Here is a 19,221-nt window from a genome sequence, read left to right as displayed (position 1 = left end):
ATGCCTGCTGTCCTGCTACAGGAAAGGAACTTTGCTTTTTCTATTTACCACTACCCACTCAACCAGTTTCTAATCCTGTCACTTTAGGGCCCATACAGATGGCACACAGTTTAGTTACAGGTCACCTATGTGAACTTGGCACTGGAAAGTTAACTTTTTTTCCAACTGTTTGCAGCTGTACTTTGGGAGCCACCACTAGCTGAATAACCAATGAACTATTTACTAATAATCTAAGTTTTAGCTGAGACAATGAAGGGTTAAGTGCCTTACCCAAGATCACAGTGTTATTGTAATTTGAATCCCAGTTTCTCTGGTTCTCAGCCTGATGCTCTTAACAGTAAACTACTCCTCCTCCTAAACAAAGGATTAAAGTAAATAAGACCAGTACATCTTTGGGGGTGGGGGTGGGGGGAGGGCAGGGATGCTGAGTATATCCAGGCCCTAGTGCAATAAGCACAGCCAGAACCAAAAGAATATTAATTAGTTAACATTTTTTTTTAAATCAAACTGTGCATTTCCTGTAAATGTGTTCCTTTATCCAAAATCATTAATTTGCTCTTTCTAATCATTTTTTTTAAAGAAATATACGAATTAGGAAATAGTGCCCCTATAAATTTCTTAGAATGGAATCACCATACATGTTCCACTTTTACATCTTAGTTTAATTTGTAATTTACTTTCTAAACCCGACACCTTGAATCAATTTATGACTGTTAGCAATTATGATCTTCTGTATACCAAAGATCAAACTCAAGTTGACATGCTTAAAGAGATTTTATGCTGCCTGTTAGCAATTAGATAAAAAGGATATTTTTGGCAATATTGATCTTATTTTAAGTCTGAAATACCTTGAAATGAAGCATTTTCAGTACACTTGACTAGAATCACCGAGTCTGATTTATTTGCATATAAAAGAATGAACTATAACCTTATATTTACGCAGTTTTTAGAGCATTAAGATATGTTTATTTTTATGCTGCCACAGAATTTAAAATACAGTTGAACCTTGGTTTACGAGCATAATTTGTTCCAGAAGCATGCTCGTAAACCAAATAGCTCGTATATCAAAGCGAGTTTTAGGAAGTAAGGGAAACTCGCTTGATTCGTTCCCACCCACCCCCACCGAGGCCACAAGCACTGCTCCACCCCTCCTCTGAGAACCGGCATCGCTCCCCGCCCCCCGCATGAACCGTCATCCCCCGCCCGCCCAAACAGAAGCTTTACCCCCATCTGGCACCGGCACGCAGCTCCAGGATGTGCCGGTGCCGGTGAACGAAGATCCTTCCTGTTGCTTGGGCCTTGAGCATCTGCGCAAGTTCAAGGCCTGCTGGCTCTCGCTCTCTCCAAGATTCTCGGAGATCCCCACAGTGTTTGTTCCCAGATAGTAAGTGATAGTAATAGTTGGTTTTTCTTTTCATCCCAATTATGAAAAATATCAATATTGTAACTGTCTTCTCTTCCTTTTCCTTTCCCTTATGTATCTGAGTCTGTCTGTTCCGTCAGTTTGTTTTTAACCCCTTTTAAAGCTGTATAATGAACTCTAGATCTATCTTAAATTTTAATGTTACTCGCTTAGTATGTAATAAGCGATTTATCAAATTTAAATAAACTTGAAACTTGAATATGTATACCAAGTTTGGTTGAAATCTGTCCACGCATTTCAGAGTTCTGCTGGAACATACATACACACACACAGATACATCCAATTTTATATAGAGAGAAGATTTTTTTTTTTTTTTTTTAAGTTCAATCATCTTTATTGAAAGTTTTGAACATATATAAGGCAATAGGCAACAATAACCAATATTGAAAGCAGATAATAACAGAAGACATACAGTTCGGTCATCATTGCCATGAAATAAACCAAGGTAGGAAAACCCTACCAGAACCAGAAGTAACAGAACCAGAAAAAAACTGGCCAGATGTGTGAAATTAGAGAGAAGATTAGGGTTGTCCAGAAAAAAACCAAAGTTAGAAAAACTGTGCGAATTGAAGTTTTTCTCATGAATTAGATTGTACTTGATCAGAAAATATTTTTTTAAGTTTTTTATTAAGTTTTTTAAAGTCCATCCTGGGGTCGCTCAAAGCCACTGATTACATACAGCTTCATTTCTCTTAAAATTTGCTATTATTTTTGCTTAATGGAGCAAATTTATTGGTATTTCAGATGTAACCTTTGTTTTCACACTCAGCAATGATACATTGATGAAAAGACATTTTATACAAAAAAAAATCTAGCAGTATTTTATTAAGGCCCCCTTTTATGAAGCTGCATTAGAATTTTTTTAACCTACGAGTGTTGAAGCTTTTATTACAGTGGCCGGCAATAAAAACCCCTAACATGGCTGCATAAAAGGATGCCTAAATGAACCTTCAATATCTGCGGAAAATAACAGAAATTTAACATACTTTGCTAAACATGTTCACTTTGGTGTAGTCATCTACCAATGGAGTTCCAAACACTAAAGCATTCAATGTCTTCTTGAGATAGGATAACGCCTGTAATGCTGCTCAGCTCCTTGCAACAAGGTCTTATCCTGACTATCTCAAAAAGACACTGAATGCTTTAGTGTTTGGAACTCCACTGGTAGATGACTACACCAAGGAAACAGTCCCTGAGCCCTGATCTTATGTGCAGGCTGTCCAGAGGGCTTACTGACCAGTAGGGAACCCTCCAGGAGCAGACTTTTCCCAAAGGTCTGCAATCTTCCGCAGTCAGAGCTGTCTGCGCAGGGAACTTCCGCAGCACAGGAGCAAAAACTGCGAACGCAAAGATTGAAATTGCACAAAATAAAACGAGAGCAGAAAAGACAAGCTCCTATAGCCTGACTTGTAGGAAGAAGAACTGATGTTCACAGGGACAGTGATGAAGTAAGAGGGGGAGGGATTTAAGCCTCTGAAGTTTGAGGCTTCCTACAAAGTTCTGGCAGGTAGAGGGAAGTAACCCACTGGTCCCGGAATAAAGTGTGATTGTACAAGAATATTTGCTATACAAGGGGGGGGGGGAATCAATCCCAAATGAAGACAGATACTTTCTTTGTAAATGGCAAAAGAAATGTTGTCAGTTTCCACAAACACTAAGCAAATGTAAGAGTTTTTCCAGAACAGCGAGCTTGAGAATCAGAGATGAGGTAATCTGCACAATTGCATCTAATATAAAAATGAAAACATTAAACCTAGTCATCATACGACAGCAGTTAAAGAAGGCATTTTATGAAACTGGATACCTCAAACTGACCAAATGGACTGGCCAAATCATGACTTCCCTATGCTGAAAGGCAACAGCAGTCAGGATGACTTCTGGGAAATGAACCGTTTCCTATTCTTCCTCTTTATGAAGAATCTTTCAAAATAATAGATTGTGTCTACTCTGTGGATTAACCTTTAAAAAATATCCTTTCCTCCAAGTAGATGAATCTGCTTTCTCTGCTACCACTGGTCTACAGTGTGCAGATAAAATAAATGGCGAGTTCTCTACCTAAGAAATGCCTGCAGTGTTAATGGCTAAAGGAGAGGGAACTAATTAGGTGGACAGCAGCATTATATTTTATTATATAAAAGCATTTCTACAGTGTGTGCTTATAACTCAAAATTCTAGAAAGAATGGCTTAGAAATGAATCCACTGGTATTGAATGCAGTTATTCCTGTTACCTGAAATTAGAATAGGAAACTCATTAAATATACATAAATCTCTCCGAATGCAGAGGCACTGCACCATATTGATGGAAGGTTCATTAATTTTCAATGATATAGCCACATCCATACTTGTCCTTTGGAGGAAAAACAAATGAAATAAATTTTTTTTAAAAATGATACTGGTAGTTATTTGAGTTTAAACCCCACTCATTAGAAATCTAACATTAAATATACAGTACAGTACTGCAAAGAATAATGCCTAGCAACTTATGCATGCCTTTTGCAGAAAGGCCGAAACTAGAGCCTACCCAGTCACACAAAGGGGGCTGGTTAGTGCACAGGAAGCAATGAGCTGGCAAGTCTCTGCTGGTTCTTTGGTTAGTTAGTGGCCATCACTCTCAGTGCAGGTGACTTGTTCTAAAAGGCAGCAGTTTTTCAGTTGTTCTTCAGTCTCATCACAGCCAGCTCAGCCACCTTCAAGCAACCATAACAAAAAAATTCAAGCCTCCCTCACTTCATCATGCTTTATAAAAAGAGAGTAAGTTCTCTCTTTAAATGTAGAATGTACGCGTCTGGGCTCAAGCCTCAGCTACAGTTTAGATTTACAGCAGGGATCTCAAAGTCCCTCCTTGAGGGCCGCAATCCAATCAGGATTTCCCCAATGAATATGCATTGAAAGCAGTGCATGCACATAGATCTCATGCATATTCATTGGGGAAATCCTGAAAACCTGACTGGATTGCGGCCCTAAAGGAGGGACTTTGAGACCCCTGATTTACAGCATAAACAAAAGAACATGGCACTCTTACCCTCCATCTCTGAACTCCTGCCAGTTTTCTACTGTTGAAAAAGTGCTTTTATGCTTAGAACATATAGACGGATTCTGCAAGACTGTGAGACAGAGCTCCTCTTCAGAACTAGAGAGAGATGAAAATTTTGTATGTCCTTTGCAGAAGATCAAACTTTGAATCTAAATATACAAGGGGGTCTCAAAATAAGCACATAATAGCCTTACCGGGTCAGACCAATGGACCATCAAGCCCAGTAGCCCGTTCCCACGGTGGCCAATCCAGGTCACCAGTACCTGGCTCAGCCCAATGAAGAAAAGAATGATGTGGAGCCATGAAACTTACAAGTTATTCCACATATTCACCCCTAAGTTCAACACACTTGGCACTTGTGTCTTAAATTTCTGTAACCCTTCCAAAAAATACTCTGATATCTGGTCACTGAAATACTGCTCCACTGCTGCAATCACCTCCGAATCACTCAAAAATTGTCACCCTTTCAAACTCTTTTTAAGAAACTCTTTTTGGTGAGCAGAAAATAGTCAGATAGAGCAAGATCTGGTAAGTAGGGTGGATACACTGAAACTCCACAGCATTATTTTGCCAGCCTTGTAAGCGGGTGCATTGTCTTGCAAAAAGAGAACTCCTTTCCGCAGCTTCCCTTTCCTTTATTCTTTCAGTGCCTCCTTTAATTGGCACAGCAAATTACAGTAGTATTCTGCATTAACTTTGGCCCCTTGGAAGATAGTGAATCATTACAACACCTTCCTGACCAAAACACTATGGCCATGACCTTTCCTGCTGATTTTTGGTTCTTGAATTTCCTTGGCCTTAGAGAACATGAGTGCCGCCATTGCATGGTCTATTGTTTTGTCTCAGGATCATAGTGGTATAACCATATTTCATCAACAGTAACCAATTGTTTCAAAAAGTTGGCACCAGTTCACTGAAAATGCTGCAAAGTTAGAAGTGTCCACTCAATGTCATTTCTCGTCAGCATTCAAACATTTGGACACCCATTTGGCTGACAGCTTATGCATACCCAGCTGCTCATGGATTATATACATTCAACATGTTCCCTGGACATCTGTAGTGTCTCAATTGTTTTACTCAATATTTGCCAATCTGCCAAAATCAGGTCATGAACGTGGTCAACAATTTGAGGAGTTGACACTGTTTGAAGCCTCTTACACATTGCTGTATCTTTGGTCTCAAAATCTACATGCTGAAAGTCTGCACACCACTTCTTCATTGCGGACTATGATGGGCATTTGTTATTCAATGTTTGCATCATACATTCGTGGATTTCCTTCGGAGTTTTCTTCTGCAGTAATAGGAACTTCATGATGGCTCGGAGTTCCCCACTTTCCACAAATTTCGTTGGCATGGTTCAATCAATGATCTGAAACAATGTCAAAACATAGAATTACAATTCTTCAAATTGGCACTTTGCAAAACAAAATAACATTCTTTTCAGCTACAGTGGCAAAATAACACTCAGAATTTAGGAAGTTGGTTGGGCTGAGAACTGTCTAGCACCCCATCATATAATATTAGATCTCCGCCTGCCTGAACTGTTTCTTGTGTTCACTGGAATGTGAAGGGGGAATACAGTAACTAGGGCAGTTGTAAGCAGTTGAAGGCATATGCTGCTACAACATAAAGCATTCATTACGCACACTGGTGGGACACAATGAGCCAGATTCAGTAAATGGCGACAAATTTAAGTACTGCAAAGATCCATGTTAAACATGTATTCTATAAAGAGTGGTCAATGCCAAACATCTTTTAAAGAATAGCATATCTAGCACAAATTCCTGCACCCAACTTCAAGACTTGCATCTACTGAAACCTGGTACAAATCCTGGCATGCAAATGAGGAATTCAACCCATGAATTCTATAACACTGTACCTGAACATTTGGAATACCCCTGACCCACCCATGCCCCCCAGTTTGGGGTTGTGTGTGAGACATATTGGGCCGGATTCTGTATAGGACGCCCAGCGGCTTTTGAGACTCTCAAATGAGCCTCCTATATAGAATCGTGTCTGTCCTCACAGATAGATGCCTATGCCCACTTACCATGATTCCCTAACCAGCATTCATGTCACAGGCACCGGTTAGAGGATCTAGTTGTCGCTGAGCTCATCGCAGCAAGGGATCTCCCTGCCATGATAAGACTACCGGCAGGAGGAATAAACAGTCCCTTATGCCAGAACCCCCTTCCCCCCCCAAACATTTCCAGCAGGATGGATGCCCAATCCCTCCTGCCAGAACCCCCCCTGCAAACATCGCTAGCAGGAGAGATGCCCAGTCCCTCCTGCCAAACATCGCTAGCAGGAGGGATGCCCAGTCCCTCCTGCCAAACATCGCTGGCAGGAGGGATGCCCAGTCCCTCCTGCCAAACACCTCCACATCCTGTAAAGTAGTCCCCCGCCTGCACACTCCAGCCAACCTTCCCAGACTCCTCCTCATCCATCCACCCCCAGACCTCCCCAGCCCACCCAGAAACTCCCCCTACCTTATGCTGATGGCCAGCCAGCCGGAAGCATCCTTCTTGCCTCCACCGGCTGGCCTGCCTTCACTTGAATGGTGGGTCTGCCCCTTTCCGGTGTATCGTGGGATGTACCAGGGAGGGGCCTTAGGCACCTGGGCCAACACACTAAACCAATTGATTAAAGAATCTGCATGCATATCCGCCCTGCATGCCCAAATATATATATATATATATATATACACTATTAAAGCCCTGCATGCCTAAATGTATTTATTTATATATATATATATATATATATATATATATATATATATATATATATACTATTAAAGCCCTGCATGCCTAAATGTATTTATATATATATATATATATATATATATATATATATATATATATACTACTTAAAGCCTAAGTGGTTTTCATTCAGGTACTCAAGTATTTCTCCTCTATCTGTCCCAGTGGACTCACACTATCTAATGTACCTGGGGTGCATGGAAACCTTAAAACGCGCTGCAAAGGTAAGGGGGAGGAAGGGAGGGAGATAGATTCGTAGGAAGGAGGGAGGTGACAGCGCGCGTTCCCTCCCTTAACTCCGGGGACAAGGCCATTCACCGCTCCATGGGGCGGTGTATGGCCTTGTCCCCGCACCTGCAGTGAGCACCTTTCTCCCCTCCACCATTTTGGCGGGTTACCCGCAGGTAACATCCACCGTGTCATTCTCTAGTTAGGATCCAAAACGTTACTACAGCGAGAAGTCTGTTGGAATTTTCTAATAAGGAAGTAGCAACAGCAGCAACTTTGCTTCTAACTAGCTCTCACACCAGATAAAAACTGGTTGTTGAGACTTTTCTTTAAGAATAAGCAAAAATAATTTTTAGGTTATAAAATACAAATGTTTACAGATTTAGTATGAGATACGCAAAGGTATAGATGTTTTACCTTCGTCTTCCCTGTAAATGCATTGTACATTATCGTATGCAAAAATTTGTTTTCTTTAAGCCTTTCCAATTGACAATATTCTTGTCGTCACGACTGGATGAAGGAAAAACTTGAGTGCTATGTAAATGAGATGATACTCCTGTCTCAATTAATCATCCATGCATTGCTTTTGAACTTTGTTTCTTACTTTTCTCACTATAGTAACGTTTTGGATCCTAACTGAGAACTTGCACTGAATTTAAGTTTATATTTGTTTCTTTAACTGTATGAATAATCTTCATTTCTTGGACAATTTTCCAATGACTTAACTTCTTTCTGTACAAGTTATGCTTCATAATATAATTTGAAAACATAATTTTAAAAAAAGAAAAAGAGAGGAGCTGCCCATTGAAAAAGAGAGAAGCAAAGAGTTTCACTTTCATCTACACCTTCTACCCGAGTTTCTCTCAAGTCTTATTCATATCCAGGCTAAATGCCTTTAAAAAAAAGTTTCCCAAAATATCAGATCCTTAGTTGCAATAGTCACTGAGCTAAGCCCCCTTATTTTACTGGTTGCTGGTAGCATTGTGCACAACGCTGAATAAAATGTCATTTTTACCTGTTCATAAAGCTGACAATAATTGATGAAAAATACTAATTTTTGGCAGTCCAGCACAACTTTTTATGCTAGTTTCAGCGATGCTAGTATGAGCATCATGGATGCAAAAGCCCGCTTAAAAGTTGTCGCAGTTTGTCATGACAGATTTTGACTAGTTATCAGCTGCTACCGTATAGCTCCAGAGCAAAAGTAGATACAGACTTCAGATTTTTATCATAGATTATTATTCCCTGCACTGGACACTACACTCTCAAATTTGCAGCAATTCAGTATGAATAGTTGCATCAGGACATTCCTTCAAATTTTGAACCTGCTGCTCTTTCATCTTCTTTTTAACAAACCACAATTCATGTTTTACGAGTCATTGATTTGAGCATGGCACTCCTATTCTATTTTCTATCTACTATATGATTCGTTTATCATGTGTAACTTTTTGTATGAATCGTTAATATACCCCAATATTAGTTCAATGTAATTTCCAAATTATTATGAGGCTGGTCATCTCCAGGAATTACAATTCTTACATTAAGATCAAAATTATAATCTTACATTAGAATCACAATACAACATTAAAATTTAACATTAAAATCAAAACATAGTAGAACTACTCATTTATTGGAATGAAAGAGAAAGGGATATCATACAGAAAAATAAATTTTTAAACCTTTATGGAGTTATCTGTTACTGTAAATGAGATATGTTACAAACAAATAGGTCTTCAGCCCTATACAGAAACTGTCATAGGAAACGATGGTTCTTAATTGTATTAGAAGAAAATCTACCACTTTGCCACTAGATATAGAAAAGATATTTAGAATATTGTTTCCAACAATGGCCAACCCAGTTCCAAAGTACCTAGTAGCTCCCAAGTAGCAAAACAAATTTTATGTTGCTTATCCAAGAAATAAGCAGTGGATTTCCCCAAGCCATCTCAATAATGGCCTATGGACTTCTCTTTTAGGAAACTATCCAAATCTTTTTTTTTCCCCCAACACTACTGAGCTAACTGATTTTACCACATTCTCTAGCAATGAATTCCAGAGTTTAATTACACATTGTGTGAAGAAATATTTTCTTTGATCTGTTTTAAATCTACTACTCAGTAGCTTCATCGCATGCTCCCTAGTCTTAGCATTTTTGGAAAGAGTAAACAAATGATTCACATCTACCCTTTCCACTCTACTAAACAATAAAATAAATTATTTTCATGGTATCTTTTTACAAACTACAAACAATACTATGATTGAGATTTGGGCTTCCAGAATACCATAACAAACATTACCCAAAACAATTATGTCACTCTTTGTAAACCATTTGCTTTCCTCAGAACTAAGTTATTGTTTAAATCAGTGTTTTTCAACCGCTGTTCCGCGGCACACTAGTGTGCCGCGAGATGTTGCCTGGTGTGCCGCAGGGCCGCCGGGCCCGGAGCTTACAGGGGGCCCGAGGCAGGGGCGCCAGTAGCTCGCCAAGGCAAAGTGAGTCGATCACCCAGGACTCACTTTGTCTTGGCGATCTAATCCCCAGTTCTTCAACCGCCGGTCCGCAGGAAATTTTTGCCGGTCCGCGCAGGACCGGCAAGATTGACTCATTTGAACTTCCTGCCGGTCCGCGCAGGACCGGCAAGATCAGCATCGGAAGCGTGCGCTGGGCCGGAGAGATCTTGGGGAGCCTCCGACAGTGGCTTTCTCCCCTCTCTGCAGCTCTCCTATACTTCCCAGCGCAGCGATTCACGAAGGCAGCCTCGGGGCTTTTGCTGAGTCGCGGCTGCCTCTGATGATGCAACTTCCTCTTTCCTCAGAGGCGGCGCGACCCAACAAAGGACCCGAGGCTGCCTTCGTGAATCGCTGCTCTGGGAAGTAAGAAGAGCTGCTGGGAGGGGAGAAAACCACTATCAGTCTGGGAAGCTGCTGGGCAGGGGAAAAAAGGGACAGCTGCTACTGGAGAGGGAGAAGGAGAGATGCTTCTGGGAGGGGAGGAGGGAAAGGAATCTGGGAAGCTGCTGGGCCAGGAAAAAAAAGGGACAGCTGCTACTGGAGAGGGAGAAGGAGAAGGAGAAGGAGAGATGCATCTGGGAGGGGAGGAGGGAAAGGAATCTGGGAAGCTGCTGGGCCAGGAAAAAAAAGGACAGCTGCTACTGGAGAGGGAGAAGAAGGAGAGATGCTTCTGGGAGGGGAGGAGGGAAAGGAATCTGGGAAGCTGCTGGGCAAGGAAAAAAAGGGACAGCTGCTACTGGATAAGGAGAAGAAGGAGAGATGCTTCTGGGAGGGGAGGAGGGAAAGGAATCTGGGAAGCTGCTGGGCTAGGAAAAAAAGGGACAGCTGCTACTGGAGAGGGAGAAGGAGACGGAGAGATGCTTCTGGGAGGGGAGGAGGGAAAGGAATCTGGGAAGCTGCTGGGCAAGATAAAAAAAGGGACAGCTGCTACTGGAGAGGGAGAAGAAGGAGAGATGCTTCTGGGAGGGGAGGAGGGAAAGGAATCTGGGAAGCTGCTGGGCAAGGAAAAAAAAGGGACAGCTGCTACTGGAGAGGGAGACGGAGAGATGCTGCTGGGAGGGGAGGAAGGGAAGAGAGTTACTGCTGGACAGGAGGCTGGGAGAAAGAAAGAAAGGGGGCAGGCAGGGAAACAGAAGGAAAGAAGAGAAACAGAAAAAAAGAAAGAAAGGTCAGGGAGAGAGGAAGAAAAAGTTGGGGGAGAGAATGAGGTGTGGAGGAGAGAAAGCATACAGGCTGATAGAAGGGAAGAAAGATTGGATGCACAGTCAGAAGAAGAAAGTGCAACCAGAAATCACCAGCCTGGCTGGGCGGAACTTCCTCTCCGATTGCAGAATTGACGTCAGGGAGAGCATGCGTCGGCTTTGGGGCCTGTTATCCATTGGTGGGTCCTGTTCCCCGATGGCAGCGGCAGTGGCAGTGGCTTGGGGAACGGCAGGGAGAAAGAAAGAAAGGGGGCAGGCAGGGAAACAGAAGGAAAGAAGAGAAACAGAAAAAAAGAAAGAAAGGTCAGGGAGAGAGGAAGAAAAAGTTGGGGGAGGGAATGAGGTGTGGAGGAGAGAAAGCATACAGGCTGATAGAAGGGAAGAAAGATTGGATGCACAGTCAGAAGAAGAAAGTGCAACCAGAAATCACCAGACAAGGTAGGAAAAATGATTTTATTTTAAATTTAGCAAAGTGGAGGCAGTATTACCACAGTTTTCAAAGGAATTTGCCCAAATAACTTAATAGTTAACTGGGTAAATTCCCAGAGATGAAAACTTCCCTTCACTTACTATGCACAGTTCTGAATTTATATCTGCTGTCTATATTTTACAATATGGTCACCTTTTACTAAACCGCAATAGTGGTTTTTAGCGCAGGGAGCCTATGAGCGTCAAGAGCAGTGCTGGGCATTCAGCGCAGCTCCCTGCGCTAAAAACTGCTATTGTGGTTTAATAAAAAGGATGGAGGGTATATTTGTCTATTTTTGTATGCTATAAAAACCAAATACAGAGAGAGACTGAGAGCTGTTGACGAAGAGCTACGTGTGTGTCTTTCTTCCATTCCAGCCAGAATATCAGCTTTGTGTTCAGCCAAACAGGCCCAGGTTTCGCACTGAATAAAGTATTTTATAATTTTTATTTCATAATAAAGTAATTATAAAATACTTTCTTTGTGTTTATTTGATTCCTATTCAAGAGAATTACTTTATATATAGTCAATATAGGCAGAGAGTTAAATTTTTTAACATTTTCTAATGGTGGTGTGCCTCGTGATTTTTTTCATGAAACAAGTGTGCCTTTGCCCAAAAAAGGTTGAAAAACACTGGTTTAAATGACTGTAGCCAAGTATTCCAACCAATAAAGCAACATTTTAACCTGAAGCTAACTAGGTTGAAATGATCTTTCACAGGTGTAAAGCATCAAAATACTGCCATATTTATCCTTTCACTTATGATTTTATTTTTAATTAATTTAAAAAAATCTCCAAAGTTACAGGGTTTGATGTCTATGCTGTGGAAGGCCTTCAGAAGAAATAAAGATGATACTAAAAAGCACCACTATTGTAATAGCAAACTCCACATTAAATCATGGAATAACTAGACTAATCCCAAAGACCTAAATCCGCTCATGGATTATTTCAGGAACGCAAATGAAGTTTTAAGAACAGAACTGCAAGATTAAATTCAAACACAAACAATTTCACACTTAATCCTGGCGTAGGCTCAACGTGTGAGTAGAACAGGAAGCAAAACCCAGAAATGACTGCAATTGTGCAGGACAGCACTGTACAAGCCATCCTGCACGTAAATTCTTTTGTGTGTGCTTTGCTCCATTACAAATAAGCATTAAAATCATTTAGGGGCAAGCAATATAAGTGAAGGAACCGAAAGTGCAACGCATAGATTGCCCCACTGGAAACAGGACCTAATACAAAAGCAGCTCTAAAGCCCCCTCCCCGCGAGGTGCCAGAGCCAGCACATTATAGCCTGCCGTGAAGTCCCTCTTCACTTACAGCGTGTGTCCGCAGATATTCACCATCAGCTTCAGCGAGGGGTTGCGGTACTTGGTAGTCTTGCAGCGAGGACAACACTGATCCTCCATTTTTTTTTCTCAGGGAACGCTGTCTCTCCTCGCGCTACCTTAGCTCACATTACACTGGAAACACTGCGTCTGTCGTAGAAAAGATTCCGCCGAGTAGCAGCCCTGCGGTGATAACGTTCCGGCTCGTAAGCAGCTTCTGCAGGGGTTCTTCCTAGAGAACGGACATCAATTACTTTCTCGTTCACCTCCGTAACTTCCCTCCATTATACGAATATTAAATGCTTTAAAACTAATATGAAATGAACCATGGCAGGAGCAGATGCAATATCCACTGTAAAACTGCAGCTAGCCTACTTTTTTATTACAGGTCACAGCCAGTGCAGTATCTCGTGTGCTCTAAGTGAACCTTCAGATTTGCGTCCCCCTCCCCCACTAAGGTACCCAACCAAGATTATAACAAAGTTCTCATAACCCTACAACAACAAAAAATGTATAACTGAACATCATGCTTTTAAATGTTACATTTTGTTTTGCAGGTAAAGAAGTATGCACTGATAGTTCTTTGACTTTGTGTGGCTAAAGTCTCACTGCTTGTGAGTGTATCTGTAACATCACTCATCTACTGCTAATACTGTAAAATCATTTTTTCTCAGGTATGCTTTTTGCTACATAAATGCTATTACTTATAGTACATACATACCATTACCTAGGGTTACCAGATGTCTGGGAATACCCGGGCATGTCCTCTTTTTAGAGGACTTTACGGGTGCCTGGATGGATTTCCAGACACAGGGAAGAAAGGGTTACCAGACATCCCAGAAAACCTGAACATGTCCTCTTTTTGAAGGACTGGATGGTTTGTTTAAAAAATAGTTTATTGGCTTATATCCCGCTTTATACAAAACGGGTTCCAAAAAGTACTTACATAATATTATCACATCACATATAATGTAAACAAATCAAACAAACAAAACATTGTAGTGACCCGCGCTTACAAATATATTAAAGCTTTACTTCCCATATTTCGTCTTACAAAACAAATACTTTTTCAGTAATTTCTTAAAATTGTGCAAATTTCCCTGCTCCCAGATGTATATATTTTGTTTAATTTAATTTTTAATTTTTTTTCTTTTAATTCTCTTTGCTGCCTGAAGTTGTTATATGTTGTAACAAATTAATAAATTTATTTTAAAAATATATATTGTGCAAATTTCCCTGCTCCCGGATGTATAGAGGGATCTCATTCCATGCCTGCGGGCCTCTGCAAGAAAACATACTTACCCTCAACACCTGCAAACACAAGTGTTTAACGGGCAGGACAAATTACCACGCTCCACAGAATGGAGCTTAGGAGGGGGAACATATGGCAGAATACTATCAACCAGATATCTTGATGCTAGCCCATGTACACATAAGTGTACCATAACCAGCAGCTTATAACATATCCGATACGCTAATTTCAACCAGTATAATTTAATGTAGTATTCTGACATATGTTCCCACTTACTCAATCTAAAGAGTATCCGCACACCAAATTTTGTGCCACTTGCAGTGCAGATAACGTCAAGTCTGGTATTCCCAGTCTGTCTGGGTTTAGCTGGCTCTTCCAACTCCCCCACCTACCTTCTCCCTGAACCCAACCACTGTAAATGAATCTTTGGGCAACCAGCGACAGCAGTGAGGTAAGCCTGCTACTGCTGGCCTGCATCAAAAGCCGCCTTTCTTTAAGTCCCGCCTATGCAGGAACAGGAAGTTGCTGCAAAGAGGTTGCTTCTAGAGCAAGCCAACAGTAGCAGGCTTACCGCTTTACTGCTGCCAGCTGCCTGAAGATTCAATTACAGTTGCTTCAGGTTATGAATGAAGCAGAAAGGAATGAGAAACAGCGACTATTTTTGCAATTGATTGAACATTGAGTTTCCTGAAGCAGCTTGGCGAAACATGGTCCATGTCGGGACCTGCAGCAATTGGTAGATAGATTTTTGGATACAAGCTGTTTGGAGCACAATGTTTTCAGGGTTTATGAATTACTGTGGGACTGATCACTTTTATCAATATACAGTAAAACCTTGGATTGCAAGTAACTTGGTATGCAAGTGTTTTGCAAGACAAGCAAAACATTTTATTAAATTTTAACTTGATATACAAGCAATGTCTTGCAATACAAGTACATACAGTATACCTACATCACAACTGAGCCGATGGTTCTTCTCTCTCTCTCTGACACTGCAGGAGTGTAGTGACTGTTCTAAACAAGCAAGGTCTTGCAATTAGAGAGCTGCACGGTAACGGGGACGACGGGAATCCCGTGGGTTCCCCCTTCGGGTCACGGGGATCCCGTGGGGATGCCACCTAGAGTCGCGGGGATGCCCCCTAGGGTCGCGGGGACCCCATGGGGACGCCTCCGAGGGTCGCGGGGTTCCTGCGGGGCTGGATGTATTCAGCCGGGAGGCTTGTCTCCCTACCTGCCCTGCCGCACACAGCCGAATGGAAGTCTTCCTGATGTCAGCACTGACGTCGGAGCCCTCCCTCCCTCCGACGTCAGCGCTGACATCGTGAAGACTTCCGGTCGGCTGTATGCTGCGGCAGGGCAGGCAGGGAAAAGGCAGTGGTACAAGGCGGGGGGCGGTCCGTCCCGGGTGCAGCACAGCCAGCCAGGTCCCCCGACCAACTGACAACAGGCCCGGACCCTCAAACCTCCCTGCCCTGTAGCCGCAAAAAAAAAAAAAAAAAAGAAAGAAAGTAAGTCAAACCATGGTTTGCGAGTAACATGGCTTGCAAGTATTTTGCAAGACAAGCAAAACATTCTCGCAAATCTTGTCTCGCAAACCGAGCGTTGACTCGATTTGCGAGCACCCCCCCCCCAAGAACCTGCATCGCTCCCCCCCCCCGCCCAAACAGCATTCAATCTTACCCCCCCCCATCTAGCACCGGCACGCAGCCCACAGGACGTGCCGGTGAAAGAAGTTCCTGCCTCTTGCCTGAGCCTTGAGCATCTGCGCATGCTCAAGGCCTTCTGGTTCTCGCTCTCTCCGAGATTCTCCGAGATCTCGGAGAATCTCAGAGAGAGCGAGAACCAGAAGGCCTTGAGCATGTGCAGATGCTCAAGGCCCAGGCAAGAGGCAGAAACTTCTTTCACCAGCACCGGCACATCCTGTAGGCTGCGTGCCGGTGCCAAATGGGGGGTAAGATTGAATGCTGTTCGCACGGGGCATGCCGGTTCATGGGGGGGAGTGCCGGTACAAGCGGGGAGGGGGGGAGGGCAATGCCGGTTCTCAGGGGGTGGAGCAGCACCGCTGGCCTCAGGGGGTGGAGTGGGTGGGAACGTATCATGCGAGTTTCCCTTACTTCCTATGGGGAAACTCGCTTTGATATATGAGTAATTTGGTTTACGAGTATGCTTCTGGAATGAATTATGCTCGTAAACCAAGGTTCCACTGTATTGGATTTACAGTCAGAAGAAGGAAATGGAACCAGAGACTCATGAAATCACCAGACAGCAAAGGTAAGAAAAATGATTTTATTTTAAATTTAGTGATCAAATTTTGTCCATTTTATTTTAAATTTAGTGATCAAAATATGTCTGAATTTATATCTGCTGTCTATATTTTGCACTATGGCCCCATTTTATTAAACCGCGATAGCAGTTTTTAGCGCAGGGAGCCTATGAGCGTCGAGAGTAGTGTGGGGCATTCAGCGCAGCTCCCTGTGCTAAAAAAAACGCTATCACGGTTTAGTAAAAGGGGAGGGGTATATTTGTCTATTTTGTATAGTTGTTACTGAGATGACATTGCATATTTTAAAGTCATCTGCCTTGACCTCTTTGAAACAAAAAAAACAGACTATAAATGATAATTAACATTTTCTCTGCATGCAGTGTGCTTTGTGTTTTTTGTTTTTTTTATTTTATTGTTGGTAGATCATTTTGACTTGGTCATTTTAAAAGTAGCTCGCAAGCCAAAAAAGTGTGGGCACCCCTGGGCTAAAATATCTGGCAGTGGAAAAAGTATCTGGCTGACCTTTTCATTGCTTCTCTAGAGTCAGAAGTGGTACCAGAGGATTGGAGGTGGATGTGGTCCTTCTCCACAAAAGCAGAAGTAAGGAAGAGGAAGAGGATTATAGGCCAGCAAGTCTGACTTCTGTTTTATGTAAATTATCAAAATCTTGAGAGGGTTAAGCTGAAGGTTTACCTAGGGAAGTGCTTCTCACCCCTCTCCTGGAGGCAGTTACCAGTAGGTTTTCAGAATCACCACAGGGAACCTGCATGAGAGATGCAAATTTATCTCGTACACATACATTGTGGAACTCCTGAAAACCCAACTGTCTAGATCAGGGGTGTCCAACCTGTGGCCTGAGCGCCGCATGCGGCCCCGTGAGGTATTTTGTGCGGCCCCGGTTGAGGGCGATGCAGTGTTTTCCTCTGATGCCACCCAGGGTGTTTACCGTCTTGCCGGCTCCCTCCTCTGTCATGCTGCAGCGTTTGCGCGGCCCCAGAAAAAAATTTTCAGCCAATGCAGCCCAGGGAAGCCAAAAGGTTGGACACCCCTGGTCTAGATGTTCCTCTAGGAAAGGATTGAGAAGCACTGACCAGGTCTGGCTAGTAGTTATAATGGAGGCTTTACCAGCTAGCTGAAACTGGCTGGAGGGTGGAAGGTTTTCTTTATGCAGAGGAAGCCCTGGTGTCTTAAACTTTTCATTTTAATTTCATATGTAGCATGCATTGCTGCAGTTTGGGTCCTGATAGCTAGGGCTTTAATGGTGTGGCAAGTTTGCTGTGTCTTTTTTTTTCAGGGTTTTGTGTTATATTAAAAAGTCTGGCAAAGGAAGCATAATGTACTGTTCCTCAGGTGCCATTTCAATTTGAATAATGTTATATATGGGGAATTGTAAAGGGAATAGCTCCATTTCTGGCAGAAGTGTGCATTCATCAGTGTGCGTTTGGATCATATGGGCACCTAAACATTTTTGTATACAAATCACTTGTACACACATGTACAATTGATACGAAGGGCGGTCAATAATAATTTATCTACCTGAGTATGAAAGAAAGTAGCAAGCATGTTGTGACATGTTTCAAGGTTACTCTCAAAGCAAACAGAAGAACTGGAGGAAATAAACAATTTACAAAATACAAAATAACCTCCAATTATTTATGCTGAGTATATTATGCTCTATTATAACCTTAGGAACATTTCTAAAGGAGGAAAAAAGGCCTCAGAAGCTGCGGAGAGAACCTCACCACAGCTGTGAAGGAAAGAGCTGTATATGTACTAGCTCCTCTGCAAACTTTTATCATTGGCCAAAAAAAAACCCCTCCTTTCTCTATACTCCAAAAGTGCTACCAAACAGGTTAAATGAAAAGTATAAATGCTGATCTGAATTGCTGATCTTGTCCTCCAAGTATGTTTATGTTTATTAAAATCTTTATACACCGCACATACAGCCAAAAAAGGATCAAAGCAGTTTACAATAAAATTCAATCAAAGTTATGAAAAGAACTCCATGTAATTAGAAAAGAAATGGGAAAAAGTAACATTTCTAATACATAATGTTACATAATAATCTAAATTAATAAAACTAAATTAAAAATAAATTAAAGAAACATATAAGAATATATAAATGCAGATTGAAGTCCCGAATTTACATCCTGTCAGTTTAAAAAGGCCAGTTGAAAAAAAATGTGCCTTTTACTAAGGTGCGCTAGCATTTTTAGCGCACACAGGATATTACCACGCGCTACGCGGTTAGAACTAACGCCAGCTCAATGCTGGCGTTAAGGTCCAGCATGCACGGCAATTTAGCGCGCGTTAATGCCCTAACGCACCTTAGTAAAAGGAGCTGTAAATTTTAAAAATGCACACTTTCTGGTTGAGGCAAGATGAGCCTTTAAAATAGAGGGTACCAATACTCTGTTATCGTTCAATGATCTTAATAATCGCCTAGGCGCATAGAATAAAACTAACCCCCTCTTTTACTAATACATAGTGCGGGCAGCAACGGTAACTGCTCCGACACTCATAGGAATTCTATGAGTGTCAGAGCAGTTACCGCCGCTGCCGGTGCGAAAACCTGCGCTACGTGTTAATAAAGGAGGGAGGGGTAAGGGTAAGTTAGAAAGATATAATGGCTGTAACGGTGTCAGGTCAAAAGCGCGCCGGGACAAATGCGCGCGCAGACAATTGAGCGCAGCGCGGAGGCGCGCACCGAAGAAAATTATTGTTTTTAGGGGCTCCGACGGGGGGGCA

The 19,221-nt window shown here is 42.1% G+C and overlaps 1 protein-coding gene across 1 annotated transcript in view; it reads right to left on the bottom strand.

Annotated features, from left to right (window-relative positions):
• MNAT1 (MNAT1 component of CDK activating kinase) overlaps positions 1-19,221 on the bottom strand; it is a 294,602-nt gene that overhangs the window by 263,154 nt on the left and 12,227 nt on the right. Inside the window, exon 2 of the mRNA XM_033951181.1 lies at positions 12,951-13,190. Within this exon, the coding sequence (XP_033807072.1) occupies positions 12,951-13,039 (89 nt within the window). The 5' untranslated portion in view covers positions 13,040-13,190. The remainder of the gene's footprint in view (positions 1-12,950; positions 13,191-19,221) is intronic.

Source organism: Geotrypetes seraphini, chromosome 7 (assembly GCF_902459505.1).
Source record: "Geotrypetes seraphini chromosome 7, aGeoSer1.1, whole genome shotgun sequence".
Classification (NCBI taxonomy): Eukaryota; Metazoa; Chordata; class Amphibia; order Gymnophiona; family Dermophiidae; genus Geotrypetes; species Geotrypetes seraphini.
Note: the sequence above shows the minus strand (reverse complement) of the source record. Positions and strands in the feature narration are given on the sequence as shown.